The sequence below is a fragment of the Schistocerca cancellata genome, chromosome 11, assembly GCF_023864275.1.
Source record: "Schistocerca cancellata isolate TAMUIC-IGC-003103 chromosome 11, iqSchCanc2.1, whole genome shotgun sequence".
Classification (NCBI taxonomy): domain Eukaryota; kingdom Metazoa; phylum Arthropoda; class Insecta; order Orthoptera; family Acrididae; genus Schistocerca; species Schistocerca cancellata.
In genome coordinates this window covers 50,085,688-50,098,642 of record NC_064636.1, presented here as the reverse complement: position 1 = coordinate 50,098,642, position 12,955 = coordinate 50,085,688, and the positions used below count along the sequence as shown (strand labels likewise).

Here is a 12,955-nt window from a genome sequence, read left to right as displayed (position 1 = left end):
TAATTTCTAATGTAAACAGACACAGCAGATGGCAACATGGTGAATTAAAAAAGAAATGTTTGTCAATGATCAGGTCAATAGTTGTCACTAATGTATCCTCCACAGCTGGGCTAAGCTACTTTCATGTCAACTCGATTTATATTCGGCAATTGATGTATCGACATACACTGTGAACGCTTCCCTATGTCATTTTGACATCACTTCCTTAGCTTGTTTTAGTGCAAACAAGCTCTGTCCTTAGCACAATGAACAAGGAAAAGTTTACAAGCAATACACTAGAGGTTACTTCACTCACATCACCAGACTTTGCTGCACTGCCATTGGCTTCAGCAGGTAAACACACATCCCCAAATGTTAGATTCTTATGCCTTTCACTATACTTCACAGTTTTCAGTTTAGTTCACCGTGTTCACCAAGTTTTGCTTTTTTCTGGGCGAACAAAAAGGAAAGATCTCTCAAAAACATGTGTTTTGACATATAATTTTTGGTTGCAGCATGTCAGAAAATAGCTCAATTCCTTGTATTCTGATGATAATTTCAATTTTTTGTTGAGTTTTACTTGCTCTTACCCATGTGTGGTTTTTTAAAGAACAGATGAAATTCATTACCATTAATTTTGTATAAACACTGTAGCGAACATTTAATTTCCTTCACTTTGCAGATTTTATACAATGTATTGAAGAAGATTACAATTTTTAATAATCTATGTCAATTGCATATTTTTTTGCTGGTATTTTGGGGGTTTAACATTTTCCTAGATTCTGCATTTTCCTTAGTTTTGCATTTTTTAAGTCTTGACAGCATGAAAATGCAAAATAGGGGTTTCACTATATTTACAAAATTACAAATTTGCCATTATCCTTATTTCATATAAAAATGTTCAAAATGAAAGGGTGACAGATTCCTGGTATTATTACTTATTAGTTATTTTATGTTGAAATTGGATACTGGATTTTTTATTTTTGGCTGAGGTTTGTGCATGACTTTAAAATGACAGTTCATTGTCCACATTAGAATATGATATCACACGAATATACTCTACTTTCAATGAAATCTACTCTGGTAACATTTTTATTCTATGATGTCACATTTTTTATCCTTTTGCACCATAAATCTTCCCATAAATGTCATGTTTTTTTAGAGATCTTAAAGTAATGCATCAATTAAAATGTGTATCTCTGTACAACACAAGCATAAATGTAAAAAACGAGCAAATACATCACTTTAGCTTTACATTCACTTTTTTAGTACAATTTGTTGTGCAAAAGTTTAGGGAAATGTGATGTTCACAGATAAGCCTGTAACTTCTATTCCAATTTTTAATATGGCTCAATTAATAGGGGAAAATGAATTTTTGGTGATGACACCAGGATACAAATCCCTCCAGAACTTGAGGGAAATGGAATCTGCCATGCCAGCGATGAAGGTCGACATCATCAAATGCCTTCTGTTGTGTTTAAGGCAATTCATCTTTCTCATTATAATACAGATTTTGAGAAGCTGCTTTAACACTAGTCAGGCACTGATGGATAAATAAAATAGTGACTCACCGAGTTTTGGGTTATGACAATGCTTTCTTTTTGGAAACTTTAAGTGGTGTGAGTCTTACATTCTGACAACAGTGAGGTCATCAGAGATGGAGCAGAAACTTGAATTATGGAAGGATGATGAAAGAAATTGGCAGTGCTCTTTTGAAAGGAACTATTCCGACATTTGCCTGGAGTAATTTAGTGAAATCCTGAAAAACCTAAATTTCGAAGGTTGGATTGGAATTTGAACTGTCGTCCCCTCAAATGCAAGTTCTGTGTGCTAACCACTGCACCACCTTGTTCGATCCCTTTAATTTAATATAATAATAGGTATAATGTAAATGTTTGTTTATCCTCTAATGTGATAAGTATGATGTCAATAAGCATAATGTAAACGGTAACTATATTTTTCGCTTTAGCATAGCAATGAAAAACAATGACATAAACAACATACAGTAGTTCTTCAAAACCAGGCCATTGGAAAATACACAAAAAGTGACAAAAAATAACACCAACATTGCCCATAAAATGAAATGATTTCTCCCTGTTCCAAAAAACAGGTAGGCACCTAACCGCCCCTTTCACTGTTTCTAACTGTAACTTCGGAGGAGACTCATCACCTGTATGACATCTACGTAGTCCAGCTGCAGCAGCTCCAGGCTCTTCGCGAAGCTCTCCCTCGTCTTCTGTGCAGAGAAGTCGAAGATGGTGCGTGGGTCTTCCATCGAATAGCGCGCGACCTTGGTGGCGATGTAGTACGCCTTCCGAGGGATGCCCTTCAGGGCCTGCAGAACAGGTAACAGTGGGCAAACATTAGGAACACTGGCTGACCAATTCTTTTACAGGAAGCCGAATATTTGCTGCGGTGTTCAAAGAACTTATCGGAATGCAGCCATGTGACTTTTTTTGATAACTGCTGATATACTGACAAGTAGATGCCCTATCAGTTTTGAGGCACAAGTATGTGATGAAATTTAACAAAACTGATAATACACATTGCAGACACATTCAGTTTTAATCTGCAAAGTTTATCAGACTTCTGCCAGCAATGGTACATTTCCTCCCTATGGAGGTAAACAGTGTTAAAATTGAGTTTCTAGGTGAAGTTACATAAACTTTACAGTAGAAGAGTGATAATACACTGTGCACCTTGCCGTTGGTGGAGAGGCCTGTGTGCCTCAGCGATACAGATGGCAGTACCATAGGTGCAACCACAACGGAGGGGTATCTGTTCAGGGGCCAGACAAACGTGTGGTTCCTGAAGAGGGGCAGCAGCCTTTTCAGTAGTTGCAGGGGCAACAGTCTGGATGACTGACTGATCTGGCCTTGTAACATTAACCAAAACGGCCTTGCTGTGCTGGTACTGAGAACGGCTGAAAGCAAGGGGAAACTACAGCCGTAATTTTTCCCGAGGGCATGCAGCTTTACTGTATGATTAAATGATGATGGCGTCCTCTTGGGTAAAATATTCCAGAGGTAAAATAGTCCCCCATTTGGATCTCCAGGTGGGGACTACTCAAGAGGACGTCGTTATCAGGGGAAAGAAAACTGGCGTTCTACGGATCGGAGCGTGGAATGTCAGATCCCTTAATTGGGCAGGTAGGTTAGAAAATTTAAAAAGGGAAATGGATAGGTTAAAGTTAGATATAATGGGAATTAGTGAAGTTCGGTGGCAGGAGGAATAAGACTTTTGGTCAGGTGAATACAGGGTTATAAATACAAAATCAAATAGGGGTAATGCGGGAGTAGGTTTAATAATGAATAAAAAAATAGGAGTGCGGGTAAGCTACTACAAACAGCATAGTGAACGCATTATTGTGGCCAAGATAGACACGAAGCCAACGCCTAATACAGAAGTACAAGTTTATATGCCAACTAGCTCTGCAGATGATGAAGAAATTGATGAAATGTATGATGAGATAAAAGAAATTATTCAGTTAGTGAAGGGAGATGAAAATTTAATAGTCATGGGTAACTGGAATTCGTCAGTAGGAAAAGGGAGAGAAGGAAGCGTAGTAGGTGAATATCGATTGGGGGGAAGAAATGAAAGAGGAAGCCGTCTGGTAGAATTTTGCACAGAGCATAACTTAATCATAGCTAACGCTTGGTTTAAGAATCATAAAAGAAGGTTGTAAACGTGGAAGAATCCTGTAGATACTAAAAGGTATCAGATAGATTATATAACGGTAAGACAGAGATTTAGGAATCAGGTTATAAACTGTAAGACATTTTCAGGGGCAGATGTGGACTCTGACCACACTCTATTGGTTATGAACTGTAGATTAAAACTGAGGAAACTACAAAAGGTGCTAATTTAAGGAGATGGGACCTGGATAAACTGAAAGAACCAGAGGTTGTAGAGAGCTTCAGGGAGAGCATAAGGGAACGATTGACAAGAATGAGGGAAAGAAACACAGTAGAAGAAGAATGGGTAGCTCTGGGGGATGAAGTAGTGAAGGCAGCAGAGGATCAAGTAGGTAAAAAGACGAGGGCTAATAGAAATCCTTGGGTAACAGAAGAAATATTGAATTTAATTGATGAAAGGAGAAAATATAAAAATGCAGTAAATGAAGCAGGCAAAAAGGAATACAAATGTCTCAAAAATGAGATCGACAGGAAGTGCAAAATGGCTAAGCAGGGATGGCTAGAGGACAAATGTAAGGATGTAGAGGCTTATCTCACTAGGGGTAAGATAGATACTGCCTACAGGAAAATTAAAGAGACCTTTGGACAGAAGAGAACCACTTGTATGAATATCAAGAGCTCAGATGGAAACCCAGTTCCAAGCAAAGAAGGGAAGGCGGAAAGGTGGAAGGAGTATATAGAGGGTTTATACAAGGGTGATGTACTTGAGGACAATATTATGGAAATGGAAGAGGATGTAGATTAAGACGAAATGGGAGATAAGATACTGCATGAAGAGTTTGACAGAGCACTGAAAGACCTGAGTCAAAACAAGGCCCCGGGAGTAGACAACATTCCATTAGAACTACTGATGGCCTCGGGAGAGCCAGTCATGACAAAACTCTACCATCTGGTGAGCAAGATGTATGAGACAGGCGAAATACCCTCAGACTTCAAGAAGAATATAATAATTCCAATCCCAAAGAAAGCAGGTGTTGACAGATGTGAAAATTACCGAACTATCAGTTTAATAAGTCACAGCTGCAAAATACTAATGCGAATTCTTTACAGACGAATGGAAAAACTGGTAGAAGCTGACCACGGGGAAGATCAGTTTGGATTCCATAGAAATGTTGGAACACGTGAGGCAATACTTACCTTACGACTTATCTTAGAAGAAAGATTAAGAAAAGGCAAATCTACATTTCTAGCATTTGTAGACTTAGAGAAAGCTTTTCACAATGTTAACTGGAATACTCTCTTTCAAATTCTGAAGGTGGCAGGGGTAAAATACAGGGAGCGTAAGGCTATTTACGATTTGTACAGAAACCAGATGGCAGTTATAAGAGTCGAGGGGCATGAAAGGGAAGCAGTGGTTGGGAAGGGAGTGAGACAGGGTTGTAGCCTCTCCCCGATGTTATTCAATCTGTATATTGAGCAAGCAGTAAAGGAAGCAAAAGAAAAATTCAGAGTAGGTATTAAAATTCATGGAGAAGAAATAAAAATGTTGAGGTTCGCCGATGACATGGTAATTCTGTCAGAGACAGCTAAGGACTTGGAACAGGAGTTGAACGCAATGGACAGTGTCTTGAAAGGAGGATATAAGATGAACATCAACAAAAGCAAAACGAGGATAATGGAATGTAGTCAAATTAAATTGGGTGATGCTGAGGGAATTAGATTAGGAAATGAGACACTTAAAGTAGTAAAGGAGTTTTGCTATTTAGGGAGTAAAATAACTGATGATGGTCGAAGTAGAGAGGATATAAAATGTAGACTTGCAATGGCAAGGAAATCGTTTCTGAAGAAGAGAAATTTGTTAGCATTGAGTATAGATTTAAGTTTCAGGAAGTCGTTTCTGAAAGTATTTGTATGGAGTGTAGCCATGTATGGAAGTGAAACATGGACGATAAATAGTTTGGACAAGAAGAGAATAGAAGCTTTCGAAATGTGGTGCTACAGAAGAATGCTGAAGATTAGATGGGTAGATCACATAACTAATGAGGAGGTATTGAATAGAATTGGGGAGACTAGGAGTTTGTGGCACAACTTGACAAAAAGAAGGGACCGGTTGGTAGGACATGTTTTGAGGCATCAGGGGATCACAAATTTAGCATTGGAGGGCAGCGTGGAGGGTAAAAATCGTAGAGGGAGACCAAGAGATGAATACATTAAGCAGATTCAGAAGGATGTAGGTTGCAGTAAGTACTGGGAGATGAAGAAGCTCGCACAGGATAGAGTAGCATGGAGAGCTGCATCAAACCAGTCTCAGGACTGAAGACCACTACAACAACATTGTTGAACAAAATATTTGAACCATTGACAATAATGCAGTTTCTTGCCATGATCAGTATTTTTCAGTTCTTGCACAACAGTCATTTTGTATGGGAAAAGTTCTAATTTTTTCCTTACAGCTGTGTGGGCCGTTCCGACACTAACATAGATTTCCTGGGCAAGTTTTCTTACTGACTTGTTCAGACCCATGGACATTTTATCAGAAATATCAAGTAGTTTATCATCAGAGAAAATGCTAAATGACCACTTCTCAGTGCATCTGTCACTGAACCCGTACTTCGAAATTTGTTAATCAAATCTCGCACAGTATCATAATGTGTGAGTGTTATCTCTGGGACAACTGAATTAAATGTTTGATGAACTGAAACTGTGTATTTACTACCAGCTTTGAACACTTGTTCAACTAAAAACACACATTCTTCAATGGTTAGCATTTTAACACTGACAAAAATGAAACAAACGAACTAAACTTAAACGTTCATGCCAACACGTAATGACACACACCAATGATACTACTGATGTTGGCTGAGATAAATGAAACAATGGAATGCCGGGAGAGTCCTCTTGAAGGGAAGTAACCCAGGCAGGCGAACAATCGTATGGCAGTGCGGAGAGACTTTTTGAACACCCTGTATCTGACAGAGTTACTACTTGAAAACTGATCTTTAATGTTTAGTATCAAAAATATGAGAAGAGAATGAAATTTATTTTTGACAGCTTTGTGTACCATTATTTAACAACTGCTTAAAATACAAAATAATCATCAGGAGACTAGCAGTAGGAGGAGGTCTACAAGACGTAAGAGGTAACCAAAACAGGTCGGTAGTGTTACAGGTCAAATATGGTTTGCATTCACTGGTGTTCACTCTTGTTGCACTGGTGTCGGTCTTTCACTGGAACACAATAGAAGTTCGCATCCCCTCAGCATTGGTCAAGCAGTAACATTATCATTTCTCTGCTGTTTTGCACGCAAAAGGAGTACTGTAAGTGATGGTGTGCTCTGGAGAAAATGTAATGTGTAATGCTAGTGATAGAAGAATGTGCAAGTCCAAGAGATCCACAGCACAAATATCGATGAAAAAATATGATTGGCAGAAAACTGCCGAAGCCACAAAAGGTTCAACTGGGGTTGCGAGAGAGACAATAAAATCATTACTTCATTTCATTAAAAAGGAACAGTATGATAAATTTCCTTAAAAGTAAGCAAGTATGAATACATATGTATTATGTTGCCTAAAATTAAAAATACTCAAAAGACTTGATAATTCTCATTGATGACATAGACAGTAGCCACAATTACGAGGTGCATTCGAGTTCTAAGGCCTCCGATTTTTTTTCTCCGGACTGGAAAGAGATAGAAACATATGCATTGTTTTAAAATGAGGCCGCATTCATTGTAAATACGTCCCAGAGATGCCAGCACCATACGGCAGATGGAATTTTACCGCCAGCAGCGAGAATGAGAACTGTTCTAAATACATAAAATGGCGACATTTTACAGCGTGGAATCATTCGTTTTCTGAATTTGCGTGGTGTGAAACCAATTGAAATTCATCGACAGTTGAAGGAGACATGTGGTGATGGAGTTATGGATATGTCAAAAGTGCGTTTGTGGGTGCGACAGTTTAATGAAGGCAGAATATCGTGTGACAACAAACCGAAACAACCTCGGGCTCGCACAAGCCAGTCTGTCGACACGATCGAGAAAGTGGAGAGAATTGTTTTGGTGGATCGCCAAATGACTGTTGAACAGATCGCCTCCAGAGTTGGCATTTCTGTGGGTTCTGTGCACACAATCCTGAAAATGCGAAAAATGTCATCCAGGTGGGTGACACAAATGCTGACGGACGACCACATGGCTGCCCGTGTGGCACGTTGCCGAGCAATGTTGACGCGCAACGACAGCACGAATGGGACTTTCTTTTCGTCGGTTGTGACAATGGATGAGATGTGGATGCCATTTTTCAATCCAGAAACAAAGCACCAGTCAGCTCAATGGAAGCACACAGATTCACCGCTGCCAAAAAAATGTCGGGTAACCGCCAGTGCTGAAAAAATGATGGTGTCCATGTTCTGGGACAGCGAGGGCATAATCCTTACCCATTGTGTTCCAAAGGGCTCTACGGTAACAGGTGCATCCTATGAAAATGTTTTGAAGAACAAATTCCTTCCTGCACTGCAACAAAAACGCCCGGGAAGGGCTGCGCGTGTGCTGTTTCACCGAGACAACGCACCCGCACATCGAGCTAACGTTACGCAACAGTTTCTTCGTGATAACAACTTTTTAGTGATTCCTCATGCTCCCTACTCACCTGACCTGGCTCCTAGTGACTTTTGGCTTTTTCCAACAATGAAAGACACTCTCCGTGGCCGCACATTCACCAGCCGTGCTGCTATTGCCTCAGTGATTTTCCAGTGGTCAAAACAGACTCCTAAAGAAGCCTTCGCCGCTGCCATGGAATCATGGCGTTAGTGTCGTGAAAAATGTGTATGCCTGCAGGGCGATTACGTCGAGACGTAACGCCAGTTTCATCGATTTCGGGTGAGTAGTTAATTAGAAAAAAAATCGGAGGCCTTAGAACTTGAATGCACCTCGTACATGCCTGATATCTCACTGGTATTTTAGATGTTTTTGATGTAATAACCCAATAAATAAAAACTGGTTTCTGGCAGTTACACTACTTGCCCTCTAACAAATTACTTGACAGATTTTACAGGTAGTCTAAGTGACACATAGTACGTACATTTCACATTTCATTAATCATATTTTGTTGAGATTATCTTCCTTATATATACTTAATAAAATCCTTGAAGTGTTTCACATGTTGTAATTGCAGACATCAAACCTATCTGAGAAGTGTCAGCTAATGAACTGTGAAACAACTACTAATGCAAAGATTTTCAGTTGCTAATAACCACAGAGAAAATGCTAGCGTTTTCTCAGGTTATGTTCCATCATCAGTAATTAGTGTTTTGCATATAAATATCCTTGTCAACTGTAATGAGAAGCCAGTGAAAGGTGCCAGCTGACAGAAGTGCAAAGTTTTGGAATAATGATAAGCCCATTCTATGTCTTCTCTCTTGTTACAGGCACAATCAAATGATAGTGAACTCTGACTCTGTGAATGTTCATTTGGTTCAGCACAAACACGGCCTAAGCAACTGGTGGTGTTGATGGTTCTCATGTCAATGATGATATACAAGTGTCAAATCATGTTTAAGTAAAGAATAAGAAAAGAAAAAAAATCTCTTTTTTCAGACAGTACAATTTTTAAAAAGCAAATATAATTCACAAACAGAAAAGCGACAATAAGAGCTTCCATCCTCGGCAAGAGGATTAAGCGATTAAGCCTGTGCAGCTCAACCTCACCTTGCCAATAACTTCTTCAGACCTGCCGAGGCCATATAAGGGCGCCGTGTCAATGTAGTTGATGCCCTGCCGGATCGCCTCCCGCACTGCCGCGATCCCCTCTTCCTCGGGGAAGTCTCTGCAACAGCATAGGTTTCATCAGTTACAGGCGAGTTATCCCATCTCTGTGCATTAATATGTCTGAGAATATCCTGATCTATTCTATAATTATAGGAAGAATAGTAAATATTTTAGGTGCGGTAGTATAGATTAATTCGAGTGAAATATTCCTTATAATGTACAAGGGGTACAACTTTGCTTCCGCCGTTTGCCGATTGGTGGCGACAGTGGTAAGTAACGGTTGAAAGAAACAGATCACTGATGTCAGGCAGCTAGCTTGGACCTTGGTCAACATAACATCATTTAAACATTAGTCAATTTGTGTCTGCATCATAAAGCTGTTCTTGATTGGAAATGTCAGTTTACGAGCCTAATTCTCGTCATTTGCGGGAGGTGTTACTGTTTTGTTTCAATATGAAGAAAACAGGGGCTGAGTCTCGTCAAATGTTCTCGAGTACATACGGTAAGGACGCTATTAGTGAAAGAATGTGTCGTGAGTGGTTTCGAGGCTTCAAGAACGGTGATTTTAACGTCGTAGACCGGCATAGTGGTGGAAGAGAGAATGTTTTCATAGATGCAGAATTGGAGACATTGCTGAGTGGAGACTCGCATCAAACTCAAGAATAATTGGCACGATTAGTGGGAGTGACACAGCAAACCATTTCAAAATGTCTCAAGGCTATGGGCGTGATTCAGAAAGAAGGAACTTGGGTCCCGTGTGAGCTGAAACCGAGAGATGTTGAATGGTGTTTGTGAACAGTTGCTTCAAAGGCAAAAACAAAAGGGATTTCTGCATTGCATTGTGACTGGGAACAAAAAATGGGTTCATTACGATAACCCTAAACATAAAAAATTATAGGGATACCCTGGCCATGCTTCCACATCAATGGGCAAACTGAATATTCACGGCTCCAAGATCTTGCTTTTTTTGTGAGACCAGCTCAGCCTCGTGTACTACGAGGTGTTAAAACCAAGTGAACCAATCACTGGTGCTCGTTATCGGATGCAATCAATGTGTTTGAGCAGAGCATTAAAAGACAAATGGCCGCAATACAGCGAGAGGCACGATAAAGTGATTTTGCAGCACGAGAACGCTCAACCCCAAGCTGCAAAAGAAGTCAAAATGTACTTGGAAATGTTAAAATGGGAAGTCCTACCCCATCCACCATATTCTCCAGACATTTCCCCCTCTGACTATCACCTGTTTAGATCAATGGCGCATGGCCTGGCTGACCAACACTTCGGATCTCATGAAGAAGTCACAAATTGGATTGATTCGTGGATCGCTTCAAAAGATGACAATTTTTCGATATGGGATTCATACACTGCCCAAAAGAGAGGAGAAAGTAGTGGCCAGTGATGGAAAATACTTTGAATGATACATGTGTAACCAATTTGTTTCATTAAAGCCTCAAATGTTGGGGAAAAAAGGTGGAAGCAAAGTTGTACACCTTGTATATTCAATTTTCATTGGCTGCAGAAGTACAGCTGGTTTAGGTGTAATTGGCTTATTGGGACAACAGCTTACTGGAATACCCATTACCAATTCATATATCTACATCCACACTATAGTCTGCAAACCACTGTGAAGTGCATGGCAGAGGGTACATCCCATTGTACCAGTTTTTAGTGTTTCTTCCTGTTCCATTCACATACGGAATGCGGGAATAATGATTGACTGAATGCCTCTGTGCATGCAGTAATTGTTCCAATCTTATCCTCATAACCACTATGTGAGTGATACACAGGGGATTGTAGTACACTCCTAGAGGCACCATTTAAAGCCATTTCTTGAAACTTTGTCGATAGTCTTCTTTGGGATAGTTTACGTCTATCTTCAAGAGACTTCCAGTTCAGTTCCTTATGTATCGCTGTGACACTCTCCCACGGATTAAACAGACCTGTGAACATTCGTGCTGCCCTTCTCTGTATACGTTCAATATCTCGTGTTCGGCCTATCTAGTATTGGTTCCCACACACTTACGCAATATTCTAGAACTGATCATCTTGTGGTGCAGTTCTTCTTGTTGTCTCCGTGCTTGCTAAGAAAATGGGATGAGAAGTTCCGCCTTATGCAAGACACCTTTTTTCTTTTGTTTCACTCATACATGTTTCAGCACTTTTGTGCTATCATCAGTGGGTTCTATTTTTATTTTTAAATTATGTTATTGTCCTCTTGTTTTGGTAGCTGTTGTGCTACACAATATACAACATGTCACAGTTTTGAAGTTGTGGTACGTTTTCCTGTTTTGTTGGCGAAGTAAATAGGCAGTTTTTCGATTACTCAAAACATAGGCGGAGTTTTCGCTGCCATTACGTGTTGTTGTGGCTGTGTGGCGTTCATTCATTTTTGCACAAAAAGTATAAGATTTACTGAGAAACTAACTATAGAAACAGACAAAGCCTTGCTTTTTTTAGGCAAATCAGATAACTTGAAATTTCACTCCCCGTGATGTGTGGAGCAACCAGCACTCTGTGTTGTGCCAGGTAGTACAATACAAATACATATTCTTGTTGTATCACAGTCATTACAGTGAAACCATTTAAGCCGCTTCCATTACATATCTACGCAGTACACAGATGTGACTCACTTCTGCATTATATCGCATATTGTATCGCAAATCGTACTATGAGTTCAGTGTGAACTGTGCCTATTGCTCGTTAACTCACATCTGACAAAAACCTTCATGCACACATGTTTTCAAGTACCCTATTCTGTACATGCATGGTGTTTTGTGGTAGACAATCAGTAGAATGGGCATGTTGTGTTAGCACTATCAAGACTTTTTTGAAAATGGGCTTCCATATTTGTTGGAAAATGTTCCTTTGGCTCCAAGGTCAGATGTGTTCTATCGACTAGACGGGGCCTTTGGACATTCTAGTAGTCAGGTGACAGTTAAACTTAACACTCCCCCGAAAGATGGGTTGGCAGATACGGTCACATTTCTTGGTCACCAAGGTTTCCAGACCTTTAGCCCTTTCAGTTTTTGCCTGGGGGCAGTTGAAAGGTGAAGACCACAGTCATAAAGTAAACACAAAATACACACTGATCATTTGGATTACAAATAGAGTTCCCCTCTTAAAAGAATGCAAGATAAGTTCAGAAGAGCTGCACGTGATATTGTCAAGAGAATTCAAAAGTACATTGAAGGAGGAGGTGAAATTTATGAAAATCACTTCTAGACTTTACTAATTAACCTTTCCTAAATATATTGTGTGTGTATTTGTATAGGTTACATTCTAGCAGCTGAATTTCTCTAACCTATACTAAGTGGACACATGTTATGTGGAATGTTTTATTCAAATTAGTCTACGCTACAACCTTTTAAAATATTTACTATTCCTCCAGAAACACATCATATAGAGTGCTGTGGCTAGAGCTCAGTATATGTCACACGTATTCAGTTTATTTTGTATGTACACTACTGGCCATTAAAATTGCTACACCAAGAAGAAATGCAGATGATAAATGGGTATTCATTGGACAAACATATTATACTACAACTGACATGTGATTATATTTTCATGCCATTTGGGT

General features: G+C 39.6%; 1 protein-coding gene across 1 annotated transcript in view; it reads right to left on the bottom strand.

Moving 5' to 3' along the window:
* The window catches only part of LOC126108799 (uncharacterized), a 235,245-nt gene that overhangs the window by 170,341 nt on the left and 51,949 nt on the right, over positions 1-12,955 (bottom strand). Inside the window, exons 3-4 of the mRNA XM_049914161.1 lie at positions 9,319-9,436; positions 2,150-2,314 (exon numbers count right to left, since the gene is read on the bottom strand). Of these exons, the coding sequence (XP_049770118.1) occupies positions 2,150-2,314; positions 9,319-9,436 (283 nt within the window). The remainder of the gene's footprint in view (positions 1-2,149; positions 2,315-9,318; positions 9,437-12,955) is intronic.